The sequence below is a fragment of the Choloepus didactylus genome, chromosome 2, assembly GCF_015220235.1.
Source record: "Choloepus didactylus isolate mChoDid1 chromosome 2, mChoDid1.pri, whole genome shotgun sequence".
Classification (NCBI taxonomy): Eukaryota; Metazoa; Chordata; class Mammalia; order Pilosa; family Megalonychidae; genus Choloepus; species Choloepus didactylus.
The window spans coordinates 202,687,839-202,708,860 of NC_051308.1; the positions used below are offsets into that span (position 1 = coordinate 202,687,839).

A 21,022-nucleotide genomic window follows, 5' to 3' on the forward strand; every position below is an offset into this window, starting at 1 on the left:
CATTCATTTTTGATGGACTCAAATGATGGGTTGAAGTCAAACAGCAAACTTCACCACAGATAACAATGATAATGCTGCTGCTGGTGGTAATAATTCTATCATGTGTTAGGCACTTACCCTATGCCAGTGATAACTATGTCACACCACTTTAATGGAAGCTGACACTCAGAAGTTACTTGTGATTTCAGTTACCAATTTTTGTGCAACAAATTACCCCAGAACTTGGTGAGCTGACAAAGGTAAGGAAAGGTTCCCTCTGTATTCTGCATGGGTCAGAGTATTTTTAAGTGCCACAGACAGTTCAGAGAGCACTAAGAGGAACACCATGAGGAGGATCTCTAAGACAGAAAGGGAAATGTTCAAGCCGAGGCCAGGTGACTATCAGGCTTTTGGAAGAAGGGACACTTTTAACAGTGTGAAGGTTGAACTTCTAACTCTATGTTAAGAAGCTCTATGTTCAGTGCCAGGGCACAGAGGGCAGAGCCTAAGAGAATACATGGCACATAGTGGGAACTCAATTGTTTTATTAGGTAACTGAGGTTTCTTCCAACTCTGAGGGTACAGGGCTCTATATTTTAGAATGGCTCATAAATAAATATTTAGTTGTGCAAGTAACCTGGAGTTATATCCCACTTCATGAAAGTTCTGAAATTTAAAAAAACATTACTATAAACAGGATCGCTGTGTTATACAATTCCAGAGGCACCATTTGTATGGAATAGAGTATAACTGCTTCCCCTTGAAGTTGTGCCACACAGAGGCCCTTATTATAAATATAAGGTAATTATAATAAAAACAAATTGTCACCTCTGGTGAGGGTGGAAAAAAGAAACAGTAATAATCAAGTGCCCTTTTTCTAGTGTCTCCAAGCATTCTTAAACTTACTTACACGGCTACGGTCAGAATCCTAAGCTTCTCCTTTCAAATTCATTCAGGGTCAGTCACTGCTAATTGCCTATCCAATATCCTTCTCCCTTCCTTCCTTTTTTGTTAGAAGCGATAATATGCCCAACTAATAGACACAGTTTCCAGTCTCCCTTACAGCTAGGAGTGGTCACGTGACACAGTTCTGCCCAATGAGATGTAAACTGCGGGCTTCTGGGAATGCTTTGCTTCCTCAGCATAGTCCCTACCACTTCTGGCTGCTCTTTTCCTTCTCCTTGCCTGGAATATAGGCATAAGAGAAGTAGAGCTGTCATTCTGCGACTTATACAGTAATCAAAAGAAATAAAAGCTGCATGCTAGGGTTTTGGGAACAGAAAATTAGAAGAAGCCTGGGTCCCCGATAGCAGCATAGAATCAATCCTTACTTTTTAAATGGGGAAAATTAACCCCTGATTTGGCTAATCCTTTGTTATTTGGATTTATTTGTTACCTATAGCTGGATTAATTCTAACAAATATGCCACCCTTGATAATAGTGTCCTTCAAATTGGAATCTTCAGGCCTCTGTATGTTTCAAATATAATTTTATACATTGAATCTTTGTAAATGTAAGGATTCAGATGTTCTCTAAAGCTGTTAAATGTGATGCATAAATTATAATTAGTAGTGCCCTGTGATTTCAGTGTACATGCTTGTATTTGTTATTTCAATTGCATGAAAGCATTTAGCTTTAATGGTTTATAGGTTTAAGTTTAATAGTTTAACTTTAATGTTTTATAAGTTTGTCCCTCTGCTATTAGATTAGTAAATCCTAATGTTAAAATGATTATTGTAGATCTGTGGTAAGCAGCGTGTGCTGGTTTGAAGCTGTTATATACCCCAGAAAAGGCCATTTTCTTTTGCTCCATTCCTGTGGGTACAGACCTGTTGTGGGTGGGACCTTTTAATTAGGTTTATTTCAATTTGAGATGTGATTCACCCCATTCAAGGTGAGTTTTAATCCTTTATTGGAGTCCTTTATGAGGCGATAAAGAACAGAAAAAGCCAAGAGAGGTTAGAGAGAAAAAGCCTCAGAGAAGCTAAGAGAGGTCCCACAGAAGAAGCCAGAAGCTGAAAGCAATGAAACCCAGGAGTGAAGGCCCAGGAGACGCCAGCCATGTGCCTTCCCGGATGCCAGCAGCCTGTCTTCAGAGTCCAGGTATCATCCTGGTGATGCCTTAATTGGGACAGTTTCACAGTTTGAGAACTGTAAATTGTAAGTTAATAAATCCCCATTGTTAAAAGTCAGTCCATTTCTGGTACATTGCATTCTGACAGCTTTAGCAAACCGAAACACTGTGGAAGTGGGTCTCTCTTCGGCAGGATGAGGTTTGTTAAAGTTGTCTAGAAGAAGGCCTATTTCAAAAGATACTAAGTGAAATTTAGAAGACAAGAAGGTAAAACTGACTACTATGCTTGGAAAAGCTTGGTAATCTAGGATTAAAATAAGTATAATACACCCAAATAGAGGATGACAGTTATGTAACTAAATCAATTGTCAGATTGCTTATGTCTGTATAGAAAGGGATATAATAGTCTGTGCTTATGCTTATTGTGGGAGCCCTGGGCTCAGAGCCTTCCCCAAGTGCCTTGAAGACTGCACAGACCAGCTTGCTTGACCTAGGACAGTTAAGATTTGAGCTACTCTCTTGTAAAATCAGGCCTCCAGCACTAAATGTAATCTGTAACTTGCCTTCCTGAAACTACCTCCTCCCTGAAACTCCCTGTGGTACTATTATCTACAAAATAATCTATAATCCTCCCTTCTTCCCTGGTGACTACAATTGATCCCTCTCTACATCAGGAGGCCCCTGCTCCTCTCATACCCATTTGACTGTCTTTGTCCTAACCCTTATAAACTGCTCCCTGGCACCCCTTGCTTTTGCAGAGTATCTTCACATTGACCTCCGAAACTGCTGCCATTCAGAGCAGCTCCTGTATCCATTTAGAGACTCCTGAATTCAGGGCAATGTGACTGACTTCCCACCCTGTAGGTAAGCCCCAAAATAAAAATTCATGTCTCAGAATGTGTCTGGTGCTTTCTTTAGTCCTTTGGCTACAAAAGCCCTCTTGGGCTGTGACATTCATGAACTCCCAAAGTATGGTGTGGAGGCTGGTCTCACAAATTATGCTGTGGCATATTGTACTGGCCTGCTGCTGGCCCGCAGGCTTTTCAATAGGTTTGTCATGAACAGTATCTATGAAGGCCAAGTGGAGAGTAACCGGAGACAAATACAATGTGGAAAGCATTAATGGTCAACCTGGTGCCTTCACCTGCTATTTGGAAAGCAGGCATAGACAGAACTACCATTGGAAATAAAGTTTTTGGGGTCTCTGATGGTTGCTGTGTATGGAGGCTTGTCTATCCTTCATAGTACCAAGGAATTCCCTGGTTATGATTCAGGAAGCAAGGAATTCAATGCAGAAACATCAGACGCACAACATGGGTCAGAATGTTGCAGGTTATATGCATCACCTAATAGAGTAAGATGAAGATGGCTTACAAGAAACAATTCTCTCAATACATAAAGAAAAAATGTAACTCATACATAATAACTGAGATGTAAAAGACAGTTTATGCTGCTATACAAGAGCATCCAGTCTGTGAGAAGAACCATTAAGAAAGAAGTTAAAAAGAACAGATGGAACTGCCCACAAATGTCTCTTGCTCAGAAGGCAAGCTTCCTCAGAGCTCAGGAGTGGACTGTTGAGAACTAAATCAAACCATAATTTTCTATGAGGATTTTTCATATAAAGGCAAACTTATTGACCAACCCCAAAATAAATAAATAGACAACGAGCAAATAAAAAACATGATTGCTGTCCCGGGTCATCTGCTTTTATATTCATTGAACTGCCTTACCCGTTATCTAATCTGTTCTAGTTAGCTAGGAGGAAGGGACAATGGCTGTTGATGAGTCAGGTAACCTATCACAGCAAATTAACACAATGCCAGAAGAAGTCAAAGAACACTATGAACAAAGCTGTCACATTAGCTTAAAGAGAGAAAAGTGGTGGGAGAATTGAGTCACCATCAGAGGGTGTAGACAGTATATAGGTATGCAGAACCTAAAAGGAGCTACACTGTATTCATGGAAGGTGTCAGCTTGTAGAAACTTCATCTTGTATATTTCAACTTGCAATAGTTCATCAGCAGCAAGGACAGTAATAATTAACAAGGAAAACATTTTCATGAAACAGTATTTAAACTTATTTTCCACATTGTATCCTGGGGCAACCTATTAAATGATTAAATAGTTTGAATGAAAAAAAATTAATGAAAGATAATTAAGTTTAATCAATTAAACCAACATTGGGAGTCCTCAAGAATGTTTTTCCTTACAAAAGGGGCTGCACATTATTCCTGTTTGAGAATACTACTTTCAGTTAATAGATGGAGGGAGCTAAATTCTGTGAAGAACTGTGCTAGGAACCAGTGCTTTGCCCAGTGAATGAATCATACTTGCTTGATATGGGCAGAGAAAATTTTTAAAGGGCCTCATTTCTAAGAAATAGAACAAAATATGATTCATGCAAGCATTTTCTCAGTAGCTGCCCTCCCCCCAGGCAATTCTTCCTAACAAAGTCCCACCCAAAGCCCTCATCAACCAGCAACTTCATTACAGATTTTTTTTTTTTTTTTACTTCAAAAGATTTTATAGGAAATTTAATAAATTTCAAATTACATTTATTTGATTCAGGTTGCAGCTTGTAGATCTACTGACTCCTTAACTCACTCTTTTTTTTGTTGTTGTTTTCCCAGGTGTTATACACTTCAGTGCTGATGGTGGCAACTGGAGGAAATGGAAATTATTCCTGGGAGAAGCAGTTCATTTTCATGAGTGACACTTCACCACAAAATGCTGTTCTTTTTTGTTTGTCTTTTATTGTTTTTGTCCCTTCTCCCAACCCATAGAAATTCTCTGAGGTTCTGGTCTTGGATCGCTTCTCTCCACTTCTCAGGGAGCTCATTTACTCCCACAGTTTCGAGTACCCTTGATATTGTGCATGATGCCAAAATCAGTATAATTCATTACTTTATTTAACAAACACCTACTGTACTTACCATGTGCCAGGAACCATGCTGCTATATATTAGGAATTACATGATGAATAAGACAGGCAAGTTCCCTGCCTTCCCAAAGCCTTTCCCTCAAGTTTCCACATATCCAGCCATGTCTTGGCCGTTTCCTCCTGGAACCCCAAATTCAACACACCCCGAAGTGGACTCTTTATCATCTTCTTCCAAATCTGTTTCACTATGTTTCTGTGAATTGCAAGTCTCTTCACCCTGTTCCCCTGGGACTCATTCTTGACTTGTCACTTTCCTTCACTCCCTATAAATGATTCCCAGTTCTTGCAAACTGCCACCTAATCACAAGTCTCAACACTTGGCTCCACTGTCTTCATTCATTCTTTCTATCTCTTTTCTCCTACTCCTGGCAACAGCCTGCTTACTGGTTCCATATCTTCTTGGTCCTTTAAATCTATTTTCTATGTAGCTGCCAGAATGATCAATAATAGAGCTTGATGTGGGCATTCTCCTATACAAAACTCTTTAATAATCTATTTCTGTACTCCCATATTCATCTCACCACCTGTGATAAAATCCAAATTCCTCAGCCTGGTTTATGAGGTACATCATGACCTATCTCTGCCTACATCTTTTTCTCTAGTCCTTGGCATTTGCATTCTATTAATATTGAACTACTTACAGTTCCTTAAACATATACTGTTTCCTATTTCTTCTGCTGTGTTCTCAGTTTGGAACCCCTTTCCCTCACTTCTCCTTAGATACCTCGTTAAAATTTCCTTCAAAACACCTCAGTATTCTTATTAATGTTTGCATGTCTGATGTCTAGCAGAGTGTTAGGTCTACTGTAAACAGAAGCACAATAAATTTGTATTAACTCAACTCTGTGCTGTTGATTTGCTGATTCTCAAATCTGCATCTCCAATGGCGACCTCTGGACACCTCCACCTGAATATCCTATAAGCAACTCGGAACATTGTTTGCCTCAAACCAAACTGATTACGTTCTCCTTTAAGAGCAGATTTCAGAATCACAACACCTGGCCAGACTACTGTGCGGCTCAACTCCAGGGGACACCATTCATATTATAGTTTATGTAAAAAGTCCATTTGAATATTGTGCAACATGATGGCTTTGCTGTCCAGAATGGAAGCTGACTCCAGTGAATGTTAGCTGTGACCTTGGACAATTTACCAAATTTCTTGGGCATCAAGTGGCCTCATCTGTAAAACAATTAGTACTCAGTAAATGTTTGTCATTATTTTTAACGTAGAACCTGCTTCTCTTTCAATGTTTCCTATCTCATTAGTTAATGGCATCACTTGTAATTATGTCACCAAGAAAAGAAACCTAGGATTTAACTTACTCTTTCCTCTTACCTTAAATCCTGTAGAAATGTCCCTTGTATTTCTTCTCTGCTTCCCATCCCTACTGTCAATGCCTAATTACGGTTCTGAGTTTTCTCTTGTCTGGACCATTAAAGTAGCCTCCCAACTGGTCTCTTTGCCTTTATGTCCTAGTGGTTAAGTTCACCCCTCTCACAGCTGCCAGAGTCATGTTCGTAAAACACAGTTCAAATAATTTAATTTCACATCCTCCAAATCTTCAGTACATTCTAATATTTATTAGGCAATTTTCCCATACCATTTACTGGCTAGACTGCGGTACTACAAAGATGAATAAAACAGGAATAATCCTTCCCAGTGAACAAATGAGGACAACACAATGGGATACACGTCAAACAGAGCTAGAGATATGTACCAGGTCCTGTGGAAGGATAAAGGAGAAAGCCCCCCACCCCATTTCAGTAATTTTTAATGTTTTCTGGGGAAAGAGATTCCATAATCGCTTACTTAGACAACAAATGTGCAACAGATTTTTTTCTCTTTTCAGAACTATGTTCTGCTATTTAATTTTTTATATAATCAAGGGGATAGGTTGTTGATTTTTTCATGGGTCAGGACCTGGTGCATGGCGGATTCAATAAATGGTCATTTTCTTCTGGCTGAAGCGGGGCTGTGTGCTGTTTGTTTAGCCTGCCCATAGTAATAAACACCCACTGTTAAGCCCAAAATAACTCCCTCCCCAACTGCCCCCCGCACCGGAAATGAGTAATGCCAAATAACTGCTCAGCCTTAGAGAGAAAAGGAAAAAAAATTACTACAAAAATCATTACTTTTGCAAGGTAGGATGAGAAATACCAAAAAATGGAGATGCTCATCCAGCATGACACAGCACTTCCCCATTTCTTATCCCTGCTATCAACTCCAAGGGAGTTAACAGGATGGGGGTGAATGGGGGAGAGAAGCCCAGAAAAAGGAACACTATACTATTTATTGAACTGTTAAACACTCACTGACCGAGCTCCTATTATTATATCAGGTGTTGTGACCTGGGGACACAGAATGGATGTGATCCAAGTACACTAACTTTCAGAAGTCAGTCTAGCAGGGGAAGGAAGACATGTAAACAAGTAAAATAGCTTAGAAGTTTTTTTCTTTTTTTTTCTTCTTTTGGCTACAGGGAATGGTCAGTTCTGGGGATGATTAAAACTCAGCTTCAGAGGAAGTAAAGTTTGTGCTGAGTCTTTAAAGACTTTTTCTCTAGGCCAATTAGGAAGCAACAAGTTCTCCAGGAAAGCTTGCAACAGCTACACATTGTTCGGGATTATAAATCAGGAGAACAAAGTAAAAACAATAGCTAACATTTCTAATGTATACTAAGAGCTAGGTACTGTGCTAAATAATTTATACAGATAATATCAGTTAATCCTCACAACAATACCATGAAGTATTAATTTTATTCCCAATTTTACAGGTCAGAAAAAGCGAGGGTTAGCGGGATTAATTCTTGCCTCAAGGACACATATAAAACGTTAGGAGTTTTAATTCAGGTAACTGACTACGGAGCCCCAATTTCTTGACCACAAATCAGAGGAGTGACACGACCAGATTTCAGAAAGATTCCCTCTAGCCGCAGTGTAAAGGGTGGATGGGAGATGGAAAGCACCAAGCCTGTAATCTCAGAGAACAATGAAGGAGGGCTGTCTCAATAGTTACGACCGTAAGAAATCTGGCAGAGGTTCCGGGGACGGATTTGAGAAGTGTTTAGTTCGAGCTGTCGGGGCTTGGGGTGGAGTTAGCAGTGTTCCTTCGTGGGTAGCACCGAGGACTTTCAACCTGGTTTGGGCCTTGAGGGCAAAGACCACAGGGATCATAGAAGTAAAAGAATCCCCCCACCCCTTGCCAGCTCCTCCCACCCCCACTCCCCTTCCGCAGAGATTCCAGATTAACGGGGGTTTTGGGATTCAGAGCGGCAAAAAGGGTGCCACGCTCTCCCACTTCCCACCTCAGCGGTAAGCGGCAGGAAGGGGCGCTTGGTACTTTCTGCGCCCACGTCCGTCCCCAGCAAGGGAAAGTGCTGAGTCATTCGGGGTGGGGGGGAGCGCTCGGGGGGGGGGCGGGGCGCGGGGCAGAAACCCCTCTTCTCTCTTCTTCTCGCACCCCCGGCCCGTTCGACTCTCGCGAGAGCCCAAGAAGCTATAAAGGCAGCGCCTCGCGCAGACTTCGCGCGTCTTCTTCCTGGTAGTTCTCGGTTTGTTTTGCTCCGTGGTTGGTGAGTAGGTGGGCAGCGCAGCTTCAGCGGGGCGGGGCGGAGCGGAGCGTCCCCTATCCCCCCGCCGCCTCCTCACTTTCCCTTCCTTCCCTTCCCTTCCCTTGGGGCCTTCACTGGCTCTGCTGGAGATGCTGTGACGGTTGAGGCGGCCGGGAAGGGCTTGGCGTCCTAGAGTATTCCCGCGACGTGCGCGCCTGCCACGTGCCCCCCCACCCCCGCATGGTGGGTGCGGAGGGCTGGTTGAACTCGGAGACTAGCGCCGACCCCAATATTCTCTTACTCCCAACTGGTAGCGCTGATTGGCTTGGCAGGGGCGGGTCTTCTCGGCTGGCCTTCTGGGGAGCGGGGCGGGTTCGGGAAGCTTCTAGAGTGAACCTGGAATCTAACCTGTGGCTGCAGAGGGCTGCCTCTACCCGTCCGTACTGTGGTAGGGGTAAAGGCGATTCTGAGCTCTGAGCTGCGATTTGCCGTGGAGACTTGAGTATTTCGCATCCGTTCTCCGACTTGCCATCTGCAGAGTGAGGTGTGTGAAAGAAAGTCCCAAATGCCCTCGCTGAAGACTGCGCACTCGTAAGGTGGCGCTTTCCGAAGTGGATTTAGGGGTGTGGCCTTGTCTAAGGTTCTTGGGCAGATCCCCTGAGGGGGCCTCACTGGTGGGAAGTCCAGCAGCCTTTCCCCCAGGTTGGACTTTGATGGTGGGGGGACCACCTGGAAAAGTAGGTTTGGACGAGGCTATTTTTGTTCGGGTCACCCCCTGTAGTTTGGTCGCCAATTTGCAGGGAGCCTTACTTTTTATTTGAGAGGGTGTTAGAGATTAAAACAAAACAGAACAAAAAACCAGGCAGTAACAAGTTTGCTATGATCGATCCTAGGCGTTCTCACATTGTTTCTTTTGGCTGTCTTATTACGAACCAAGAACTTTGGGACTTACTGGAAAAATAGCTTCTCGGGGCTTTCAAACCGATGACCTGTTGGGTTGACTCTACTCATTATCTTGGTGTTGACTTGGGTGGATCCAGTGCAGCATTGCTTTTTATCCTTAAATTGATTCTTGCTCTACTTATTTTTGCCCCAGGATCTTGGCCTGTGGTCAGAAAGGACTTACAGGGTTAAACAACACATAAAACCAGAATCCTGGTCTTGCCTCTTAGAAACTTGGATTGGTTTTAAGATGTGTGGCCCTCTTTGACACATTTACCTAGAGAAAGCTCAGTTGTGTGTCACATGTTATGAAGGCAGATGCAGGCACATTCTGGAGAAAGGGTAGTGTGCCTGCCTGTGGAATCAGGCACTCAGTGGTATTATTCATATAGGTTCTGGTTTGAGGTTTCCACTCTCCTTCCTTTGCTTCTGTTTAATGCAGAAGAAATGCCATTTCATAAATTGATGGTTCGGCAAAAGTGATAGAGGTGGCTTCACCATATAAAGATTTAAATTTTTGTTTTTAAGTGAAAGCGAAGGGTGAGATTCAAACTTGTAACATCTGGTTTTGTTCCAAAAGTTGGAAAGCTCAGATTGTGGTCCTTCCTTTGTTACCTTTGGCTGCTGGCTTGTGCTTTTGGCAAGAATCAAACAAACAAACTTACTGTATGTATTTAGAGCCACTGGATAATTCCTTGCATTTTCTACAAGTAAGTCTCTAAGTAGGTGGAGGCTGCTGGTTAATGTTTGTTTCTAATTAATTCGTTTCCTCTGTTTTATCTTTTCCAGCTGATAGCAGGATGTCTTCTGGAACTGCCAAAATTGGGCACCCTGCCCCCAATTTCAAAGCCACAGCTGTTATGCCAGATGGTCAGTTCAAAGATATCAGCCTCTCTGACTACAAAGGTAAAAGTAATTACATTGGGTTCATTAAAATGGAATTATTTTATAATTAGGGATGGCTTGTTGGATTTCTTTATCTCTTATACTCAATTGTAAAATGCTTTGTATCTCCTACGACAAGGTCTTTAGGGCATGAGCCTGTTGCCTTCATGTTGTAAGTGAAGTGATGATGATCAAATGATCAGCAATGATCGCAGGGTAGATATCCTAGGTCCAGATGTGCTTCAGTATGCGTCATGTATTAGCTCAATTTGATTTCTCAGTTACTCTTCCTGAATTGTATTATTGGAGAAAATACCATTAACATCTCGTTATAAAGGCTTTCCACAATTTAAATTTGACTGCATCTAGATTTTTAAGTCTTTGAAGTTGTGACACTACTTGTTCAAGTAGTGGTTTGTGAAATGTGTGTGTCACAGCTGTTAAATTATTAGGCAGAGGGCTGTTTTGCCATCCAGAGAAAAGTTGGTGTCACAGATAGAACAATTCCCCTTCCTGTTGTCATAGTTTCATGCAGACACTTGGCAAACTCGAACGAGGTTTTCCTTTTTGCCATGCAGTCCCAGAGCACCTGAGTCTCCTGGGACAATTGAGAATATAGATTGCTTAGAATGCAAACCTGAAACACTGGTCCTGTCAAATGTGCCTTTCTTAGTGGTACAGTATCAGGTCCTGGAATCAGCTTTTGGGTAAAACATGTGATTATGTTTTCTAATACTTCACACTTGTTGGTTGGTACCAGAACAGGTAAGTAGAGCCCTGTGGAGGGAAGCTCCTCCTGGCAAACGAGCTCCAGAGGGAGGTGATGCTGACCCAAGAGTATAGGTATGAGGAGATCTAGGAGGAGCTGCTCTCTGCCTTCTAGGGCTCAACCTGCTTAGGTTTCAAAGTGCTTGTTAGGCAAAGCCCTGGAGGGGTTTAGATGAGTCAGTTTCTAGTGATTTTACTTTTTCAAAGTGAATGTCAAAAAAGGGCCTCTGCTTTGACTTTCAAACAGTGCTGCTACCTGGAAATACATGAATATTTGGAGTTGTTCCAGTAGCTCAGTCCACCAGGTGTGGTGAGAGACTGCCGGCAGGTTTGAAGATCTGCTTCAACTGGTAATCTGAGTGACTTCAGTAAAATTCCAATTAGAAGTCCTATTACCTACCAGAAATTTTAGAACTTTTGTCTTATAAGATCTTTTCTTGTCCTGTCCGGTTTGTTAGGAACAAGTTTTTGGTAATTCAGCTCCTGACCCATCCCATCACTGTGGTTCATCATGGAAGGAAATGCAAAGGCTCTGACTTCCTCTTATTGGTCTCTATCTCCTGCAACAGAGGAGAACCCAGCAATTTAGCTTCTTTGGGCATTGTTTTTAAATATTGGCATTTGACCACCCAGTTAAAAATGATAATTGCATCCTTGTTCTTGCTTTTCTTCATTGGAGAACTTGGTGTTTAGGCTATAGTTTTAGCCACCAGAGAAGGATCAAAATTAGACTGAACAGTGTTTATTCTATAATTGGTTGCTAATGTGGAGGCAAGAGAATAGAGCATGGAGCTGGAAGGAACTTTTTCTGGTAAGATATAAGTCCCTAACCCTCCTGCTGCAACAGGTTCTGAAGTAGCTGCTAAGGGAGAGTTATGTTGCGTGTATTGGCATTTAGTAATTGTATTTGCTATCAAATTAAAAAGTTTTTTTTTTTCCTCCTCATGGGAAAATGTGTCTTTAGTTTTACCATCTCTGTACAGCAAGGAAGTCTGTTTAAAAGGCTAACCTGTGGCTCCTTATCTTTTCAGGGAAATATGTTGTGTTTTTCTTTTACCCTCTTGACTTTACCTTTGTGTGCCCCACGGAGATCATTGCTTTCAGTGATAGGGCAGAAGAATTTAAGAAACTCAACTGTCAAGTGATTGGTGCTTCTGTGGATTCTCACTTCTGTCATCTGGCATGGTAAATCACTTGGTCCATTTGGCCTGTGGACTTTTTAACTTTCTAAGCAGCAATTGGGAGGCTTTGGCAATAGACTTTCTCAGGTATGGGCTTCTAGCTCTTTGTGGACGGAGTACAAAGACTCTGACTTCCTCTTGTTCTTAATTACCTAGCAGCAGAGGGGAGAAGCAGCTTGGGTTGTAGTTGAATGTGCCCTGGTGACATTCACTTTGCTGCTGGAGAAAGGAAAAACGTTTTTGGGAAAGTTAGATAGGAATATGGGAAGGGGGAAGGACTGGGTACTTGCTCAACAAATGTTCTTGCTCAACGAGAGTTTGAATAATTGTGATTGTATGTGTGTGCCTTTTTTCTTGTAGGGTCAACACACCTAAGAAACAAGGAGGGCTGGGACCTATGAATATTCCCTTGGTATCTGACCCAAAGCGCACCATTTCTCAGGACTATGGGGTCTTAAAGGCAGATGAAGGCATCTCATTCAGGTAAATACCCGCTGGAGGGCTGATGTTCATCAGGAGAATTGTCTGATTGGCTGAGAGCTATTTATTTGGAGAAAGCTTGCCCTGATACTTAAGAGGCTCCTTCTTCCTTCTATTCTTAATGCAGGCCTTGCTCAATAAGGGCAAGGCCAGTGCAAATCTTGTAGATCACACCCATTTCTCTAAAAAAGCAAATTTTTAAACCTGTGCTGTCTCTCTCAATCCTTTATAGGGGCCTCTTCATCATTGATGATAAGGGGATCCTTCGGCAGATCACTGTAAATGACCTCCCTGTCGGTCGCTCTGTGGATGAGACTCTGAGACTAGTCCAGGCCTTCCAGTTCACGGACAAACATGGGGAAGGTGAGTCCAGCCTGATAAGCAGGATAACAGTGTTGTTGTAGGGTGGGAAGAGTAATAGGAAGAAGGTTACCAAACAAGAAAAGAGAATGATTTTGTCTGTTAAGAAATTGAAGTCTCCTTGGATTTCTGTGGGTTGTAGGGGTGGGGATAATGGAAAAGATTTTGGAGGAGAATATAAAGGCCTTTTGTTCCAACTTCGTATTCCATGATTCTGCCCTGCTTGTTTAGAATCACTCACTGCTGCAGATTTTATGTATTGGAGCGTGAGAGGATCTCATAGGTGTATTAGGACCAAACAGGGTTGAGAATTGAGAGTCACATCTAGAGGTAAAGCACTCCATTTTTGACAAGTGTGTTTTTGGGAGAAGAGCTTAATCCCTTTGGTACATATTTGTTTTTTTTTGGAGTTTAAAAAATGAAGGTAATATGCTCAGTTTTGAAATTTGGAAAATTAAGGTGTAAATTTTTCTTACTATATCTCATTTTCTTTGGCAGATGAGCTGTTTGGACTAGTTTTCTAAGGCTCATTTCAGCTCTTGTGTGATTTTGAAGAAGATGAAGTTGTTTCTGGATTAGTGGTGTGTGTTTGGGTTACCCAAAAGTGCTATTTTGGCTCATGGGGAAGGCTGGTAAAGGAATCAGTGAGCTCTTGATACCAGGATGCACTATTTGGAGAAGTGTCTGGGCATTATTCCTGCTGATTGAAGGAGCAGAGAGCTGCTGAGACTGCCCCCTGGTGGATGATTAGGTTCAGAGAAGTAGGGGTATGAGTGGCAAAGTGGGCCCCTTTCCTGGACTTTCTTAGGGCCTTGCATATATAGTCTAGACTTTTGGATCCAAGCTTTCATGAGATTGTAAAGCTTGCATCTTCAAATCTTGTATTGGTCTCTGCCACCTCCCATCCCACTACCCAGGCACAGCTCCTTGTTCTCTGCCTTTTTTGGCTTGTAATAGTCATCATTTGAGAGCCTGTAAATACCAAGTACTCTAAAGTGCTTTATGTGTGTTTTGTTCATTTGACAGACAATCTTAGGTTGTTCGTATTTTCAGGACCAATAAACCAATATTTAACTTCATGATAAATAGTGGGATTGGGATGCAAACTCAAAGCCTTCCTTCTTTTTTAAATAAGGGAAAATACTGAAAAAGACATTTTTAGGTCTTTCTGTGCTGGGGAAATTCTCTCATACTGGGGTTACCATGACTAGTGTCATTTATTTCTGACACAGTCATGGCACTTCAGCTCTACTTGAAGGCTGGTTTATGTGGGACTCAAACCAATTCTGCTGGGCTCCATATTGATTCTGAAAAACCCAACACTGTTAGGTGTAAGTGAAACATTTAAGTTCTGATTTTTTATCCTGTCACTAAAGCGAGTATGACCATAAGTGCTGTGAGGCCCAAGTGCCAAGGGGACTGGGTTGGCAACATCTTCTTTTCTGGTTCATTATTCTGATTTAGCTGTGAGGCCCAGCTCAGTGAGTCATGATTTATAATCTGGCTTTTCTTCTAAAGATTTTTGTTCTTCTAGGCAGAGGAATCTTTTTTGGTGTCCTGTTAGCACCTGCCACCAAGCTTCTGGCACAGCTTTCGTACTGTGTTTTGTTCTCTGTGGCTTGTTTATCCTTAGGACTTAATCCTTTGGTGCCACTAGAGCCAATAACTATGTAACCATCAGATAGAGATTTCAGCAAAAATAGACAGTGTGCTGGACCTGCCATTTAGTTCCTCGTTCCAGCCATGCTTTACGCCCAGAGAGTTGGTTGCAGAGTCTGACATCTGAAGCTGTGACATCCTCGGGCCAAAAGAGGCTTCACTCTTTCTCAGTTGAGCAAGTGAGACTCTTGCTGTTCCATTCTTGGACTTTGGTGACTACATGTTTCTTAGACAAAAAGCAAGTGGAAGTGGAAAAATGAAAGATTAATCTGAAGTTCACTTTTCTCAGGGTACCTCAGAAAGCATTGCTAGCTCAGCACTGTAGGAAATGGTTGAAGGCTATGTGAAACATCCAAACACTGACCTTTTACCAAAGAGTAGGAAGCAGTTACTTAATGAAACAAGCAGTGCCTTCTGTGGATGTCCTGCTCGTCTATAGAAACACTTTCCAGTATGGCAGAGTGGAAAGATGCCGAGGAGGCAGACTGGTTGCTGCCTTTAGAACTCTGAAAAGTGGCCCGTGGGAAGCAGAAGTGTAGCATAGGAGTTCAAGAAATACAGGCTTTCAGGTACTGTATGAATAAATTAGGTGTAATAATATATTAGGGCTGTGGAAGAGAAAAGTATATAATGTTTGTAAAGTAGTTAGCCTTGGACTATAAGGCTGAAGGATCGCAAACAGATTGCAGGGCCAGCTTCCTGATACCTGAGTGTTTGGGTTCCTTAGGGCTCACATGTGGCTTTGGGGTGACCCTTTGTCCATGGGAGGAGGGTGGTGTCCATCACTGAGCAGGTTATTAATTAGTGGCACCTTTGTCTTGCAGTGTGCCCAGCTGGCTGGAAGCCTGGCAGTGATACCATCAAGCCTGATGTCCAGAAGAGTAAAGAATATTTCTCAAAGCAAAAGTGAGCACTGAGCCGTTTCAGTACCAGGCTGCAGTGGGCAGCCATCATAACATCATAACAAAACCTCTTTTGTACTTTCTTTATGCTTCAAACACAAGGCCTTAGAGTCAGCCGAGATGTGGTGTGAGACAGACAGGCCTATCCTGCAGGGGTTGTGGGGAGGCCAGCCTGCCTTTGCCTGGTGGGAATGGTCTGAGCTGTGCTGTGGGGCAGGCCACCTGATGAGTATCATGTACCAGTAGTGGGGCATCAGCCCATTGATGTTCTGTAGTTTCTATTAAACTTGAATTGAGACCTTGACTCTTCATTTTAGGCAATTAGTCTTTTTTACTCTTTGCTTACCCTCTTTAGGGGAAAATGATGGGTGAGAGCTGCCTCAGAATTAGGAAATTGTATTGAGGGGAAATGCAGGTAGCGGCAGGAAATGGAAACGAACAAAGGTTTTACATACACACACTTTTTTTTTTTTTTTCCCCCCATATCTAGGGGAGAGGAGCTAGCACTGGAATGGTATTGGCCAGGGCATTGCAACCTTATGTCATAGACTGAGTTGCAGGTTAAAGGTCCCAATGAGATTACTTGGACATCATTTATACCACTGGGAGGGCTGCTTGGGAACCAGAATTACTTCTTCTGGGAAATGCCTGGTGCCTGCTCTGCATAAGAAGAGTTGGTGGCTTCTGTACCTTTGGAACTGTGAAAACAGGGGGAGACCAACATAAGGGCCAGTGGTCTTGAGGGTAGGGTGTTCAGAAGCATAATTGTGAGCCCTTACCTTCATTCCCCTGGGTTCTAGCCTAGAGTAGAGGGTAATGTTTTTTGGTCCTCATCCTTGTCCTTATCCTGAGGGGAGTTGTGAAGAGGGAGAAGTTCAGTTCCTCCTAGGCCCTTAAGGGTAGGGAAGATTGAGAACTGAGGGTCCTATGCCATGTGCCTTTCCAGGCACTTGCTCCTTTATTAGCTACCCCAACCTGCCCAGCACTACAGAACCCAGACTAGAGCGAAGCACAGCATTCCCACTTTCCAGGGTCTTTAATTTAAACAGTCAATACACTGTTTACCATATGCCAGGCACTGTTATTGCTTTACATTTATTTATTTAGTCCTTAACAACTCGATGAGGCTGGCCTGTTATTAACAGGATGGTTGTCCCTCAGGCTCTGTAATGAAGTAGCATTTGGAGCACTGTAAAGAAACACTTAACAGAGACAAGGCAGTCCCATACTCCAAGGGAGGTGGGAGTCCTAGATCTGTCCGGCTCTCTTTCCTTGACCAAACCTCTTTTAACTTCCCTGAGTCTCATCTCCATTGAAGATCTCTGTTACATTCTATTATCAAACATAGTCTTGTACCCAAAATAAAATCTCTCTGGCTTTTGCCAAAACCCAAGTAAGTCCTAACAAGTACCATTGTCACAAATAGGGATCCCATAGGTGAGGGAGGGTATCAAGGGCCAGGGGATGCGGGTGGTGAGACTTGGGGGCTGAGCCAGCCCTGGGCTCTGCTGGGATTCTGAGATTTCTTGGGGGTAAAGGTCAAAATGGGACGTTTGGGGGATACTGGGCTAGATTCCCCTGAGGGCTGGGTCAGGCCCAACAGAGCCAAGCGCTGAGCAGGTGGGGTGGAAAAGTAGGCCTTCTGCTCTTCAGAGTAGCGTTCCTGGGGCGTCACTGCATCACGGTAAGTCCAGTCACGCCAATGGAAATTGAAACTTTCAAGTAAAGCGATGCGCTCAGCTCTTGTAGGTACACAGTCAGGGGGCTTTGTTGATGGTAGATTGGGCACCTCAATTCCTGGCAGCAGTACCACTCCTCGGATGGCAAACCAGCCCCCAAACTGGGGATGTATGCACACACCTGATATGCGCTGGGGAAAGGATGAAGAGAAGCAAAGTCATGGAGGGCACCTCTGCACCAAGTCCAACTACCTGAATGCTGCACACTAGGCTTGTTCACTTTGTTCTGTATGAACACTGAATCGCAAGCTTCTATTCCTCCTGTGGCTGGGCTCCCCCACTCCCCTCTTTTCCTGGACAGCCCACTCCAAAGACTCATCAACTTCTGGGTCAGTCTCACACTGGTCCAATCTCAGTGCCCTGCCCCCTCCATCCTGTGAAGTTCCTGCAAAATAGAGTTTAGGAGTACATCAGGTTCTTTGACCTGAAATGTCCCAGGTAGACTACAAAAAGTAGGTGGTTGGACCCCTGACCAGGGCTCAGTTGTTTTATCCTGGATCCACTAATTCCAGGAGAGGCTGAGGAATGTAATACTTGATAGATGGCTCTCCAGGGGCCCTCATTTTCACTCAGTTCCCACCTGTTCACACTTGCCCTCTGACCTGGGACCCCCAGGGGTCAGCCTCCACATCCTGTCGCTGGTAGTAGTAAGCAGCCCCTGCCACATGGGCTGCTGTCTGGGCCAGAATCTTGGGGCGCCGGTTGGAGTGCACTTCGTAGTCAGCAATGACTTCAATCTGCAGCTCCGGGAGGCTCTGGGACAAAGGACAAGATGGAGGCTCCTGTCAGCATGAGTGGAGCTGTGACCTGGGAGGCCCTAATTTGTGTGTGTGTGTGTGTGTGTGTTAACATTGTCCTGTCCTCAGAAATCCCATTTGAAGGGTAAAACATGACAACCTGAGCGATCCAGTGTGAAGAAAAAGTTCTGTCTTCAAAGAGCCCATGTTTAAGGAGAACACAAATTTTGCTCAGAAACCAATATGAAGGGTGACTGGGCTCTGCCTCAAGAGACCCAATATGGAGAAAGACATGGCTCACCTTTGGGGACACTTGGTATATGTGTAAGTACACATTTGGGGGTGAGGTAGGGTGGGCAAGATGTTTGCTGACTAGGGCAAATGCAGGGGAGATGCCTGAAAATGTTGGGTTTATTCCTATTCCACTTGGAATCTTGGGTCTGACGTTCACATAGTTGCCCATCAGTGTAGAGTGAATGAGACATTTCAGACCTAGGAGGCTGCTAGAGGAAGGTGACTGCAGAGACAGACTACAGAATGTTGAAGGCTGGCTTTAGGATATTCCACCTGGGAAGAGGCTCGTAGTCCTAGGTCTATTTCCTGCACTGAGCTTGGAGGAGCTGGAAGTAGGCGCTGGTTTGGAACCTGGGGGAGGGTAGGAACCTTGCTCACCTCTCTAATGCGGTTCAGATGGTAGGCTACACACTGGTCCACGGGGTCGGTCGGTGGTCGGAGATGGCAGTTCTGTAGAAAGGGCTTGAGGGCCTGGTCAAACATGGCAGGTGTGCTGAGGACCAGGAAGGCCAGGGTAGGCCCTGGCAGGGGAAGGTGGAAGGCTTGAGGCAGGAGAGCATTGTACCATGCCACCTGAGGCAGACAGAAAGTTCAAGTCAGGCTGGGCACCCTGACCCTTAAGCCAAGAGGGCCAACCTAGGCCTTAGCCACAGCCATAACTTAGACCTCACACGCCTTGTCCCAGCCTCCATTTTATTATTCATTCAGTGAATGCTGTGTTGCATACGTATGTGCACAGAAGACTCATCTGAATTTGACAGGGAATTTAGAGAGGCAGCGAGATCACGAACAACTCAGAACAATAGAAATTGTATTGTGATTAGAGCTAAGATAGGGCCAGTTGAGGGTCCTCTGAAATTAGAAGAGGCTCTCAGGGAGGCTGAGTCTTGAAGGCTGGAAAGGAAACTGACAGGCACACATGAGGAGCAGGGACTCTGGTGTGTATTCTAAACAGGTCATAACATAAGCCAAGACAGAGGCAGAAAAATACTGGGCATATTTGGAGAATAGCAAAATATCCAGTTGGATGGAAGTGAAGGGTCTGTAGAGGGAAACGGAGAGAAGGCTGGAGAGATCAGTAGTTGTGAAAATGTGACTGGTCTTGAACACCAATTTAAGGAATATGTATCTGTTTGGCAACAATGAGTAGCAACTGAAGATTTAACGAGTAAGCTAATATCAGTTTTAGATCAGTCTGGGTGCAGCATAGAGGACAGATTGGAGGCAGATGACAGCATGGAGGCTACTGCAGTAATCCAAGTGAGAAAGGATGGTGGCCTGGACCAGAGCAAAAATAGATGGGACAGAAGGAATGGATTTGGATGATTAAGAAGATGGAGCCTATAGGTCTTGGTGGCTGAAGGGTGAAGGGTCATGGGAGTGGGGAGGTGAGAGAGGTTGGCACACACTTTACTCAAGCTGTACATAACCCTCCTACTTTCCAGTCCATCTTTTCAGATATAGCTCAGTCCCACTTTTCTCTGAGAAGTCTTCTCTTTTAAGCTAGACCCAACCTATCTCTTCCTCTTTATGTCCTTCCCCAGCATGCTGTGGCTATGTCAGCAGAAGGGTTGGGGCTGGGCTGTCTCTTAAGCATCAGGCACACGGCTCAAGTTGACTTGACTTCACTTTGTGTCCAGGCTTACTGCTCTGCGAACAGGGCACTGATGAGGGGGAAATGGATCTGTATAAACAAGGGGTGGTGGTGGGGTGGTAACAGCGACTTCTGTGCCAGGCGGGTGCACAGAATTTCTATATTCAACTCAGTGCTGGTGACTGGTAACAAGATGAATCATCCTTCCATTGCCGGATGAAACAAACCAGTTAATTGTTTGCCTGTTCAACTCCAGGGACTGTTCTCTCCTTAGCTGACCTAAATCCTAGCCATGCAAACCTTCTAAGCCTTGCTCTCTCATAACTCCTTCAGAAGGCTTTCAAGGTGACTCTGGCTCCACGTGGTCCCTCTCTTCCTGTAAGTTATGTTGGTGACAAACAGGGCCACACATGTTATTGGATCATATGGTGTTTCTCATTCACCACTCTGGTAATACAGGGGGGTAAAAGGACAAACACGCCACACCTTCTCTACCTTTTTAACCTAATCCCCCGCTGACACCCTGTCCCAGTGGGTCAGATGGACACGGGGCCAGAGGAGATTGGGGAGGATTAGATATCTCCCGGGTTCTCAAGGCGGTAGCACCGAGAACAATTGCACGCCTCGCCCTAGCACCACGGGAGGGAAAAACCAACCTGGAAGGGATAAACCTCGAAGCCAAAAGGGCAGAGTATGTCTTCAATCTTCTGCTTCAGCTCTGCGACTTGAGGCTCCATAACGCAAGCTACACGCCGAGCTTGCTGGGGAATGGAGTCTCATGGATAATTCGGGCCGTTAGTTTCAAGGTAGATGTAACTCAATTTCCCAGGAACTACTGGACCAGCAGTGGGACAGCGTTGGCTCTGCGCGGTGCATCTTGGGATACATAGTTTATTTGGTCCTCAAGCTAACCGCTACAGGATCACGAAGAC

At 43.9% G+C, this 21,022-nt stretch overlaps 2 protein-coding genes across 2 annotated transcripts; one reads left to right on the plus strand and one right to left on the minus strand.

The window, feature by feature from the left end:
• The first annotated feature begins 8,443 nt into the window (after positions 1–8,443).
• PRDX1 (peroxiredoxin 1) lies at positions 8,444–16,035 on the plus strand. Its single transcript, XM_037827363.1, has 6 exons — positions 8,444–8,570; positions 10,281–10,397; positions 12,176–12,329; positions 12,686–12,808; positions 13,038–13,168; positions 15,649–16,035. The coding sequence occupies exons 2-6, from the start codon at positions 10,292–10,294 to the stop codon at positions 15,732–15,734; spliced, it is 600 nt and encodes a 199-aa protein (XP_037683291.1). The 5' UTR covers positions 8,444–8,570; positions 10,281–10,291; the 3' UTR covers positions 15,735–16,035.
• Positions 16,036–16,627: 592 nt separating this feature from the next.
• On the minus strand, positions 16,628–20,941 carry MMACHC (metabolism of cobalamin associated C). Its single transcript, XM_037827361.1, has 4 exons — positions 20,747–20,941; positions 18,875–19,069; positions 18,068–18,220; positions 16,628–17,596 (listed from the first exon to the last, which is right to left on the minus strand). Exons 1-4 carry the CDS (start codon positions 20,825–20,827, stop codon positions 17,177–17,179), a joined length of 849 nt encoding a protein of 282 aa, XP_037683289.1. The 5' UTR covers positions 20,828–20,941; the 3' UTR covers positions 16,628–17,176.
• Between the last annotated feature and the right edge of the window lie 81 nt (positions 20,942–21,022).

What these genes read in the sequence shown, in the direction of transcription:
- PRDX1 (XM_037827363.1), top strand. Translation starts at nt 10,292, where the DNA reads ATGTCTTCTGGAACTGCCAAAATTGGGCACCCTGCCCCCAATTTCAAA. An exon ending in CAGCCTCTCTGACTACAAAG is followed by an intron (nt 10,398 to 12,175) that starts GTAAAAGTAATT and finishes TTATCTTTTCAG; the next exon opens with GGAAATATGTTGTGTTTTTC. An exon ending in CACGGACAAACATGGGGAAG is followed by an intron (nt 13,169 to 15,648) that starts GTGAGTCCAGCC and finishes TTTGTCTTGCAG; the next exon opens with TGTGCCCAGCTGGCTGGAAG.
- MMACHC (XM_037827361.1), bottom strand. Translation starts at nt 20,827, where the DNA reads ATGGAGCCTCAAGTCGCAGAGCTGAAGCAGAAGATTGAAGACATACTC. An exon ending in TCGAGGTTTATCCCTTCCAG is followed by an intron (nt 19,070 to 20,746) that starts GTTGGTTTTTCC and finishes TGTCTGCCTCAG; the next exon opens with GTGGCATGGTACAATGCTCT. An exon ending in CTGACCCCTGGGGGTCCCAG is followed by an intron (nt 17,597 to 18,067) that starts GTCAGAGGGCAA and finishes TCCTTTCCCCAG; the next exon opens with CGCATATCAGGTGTGTGCAT.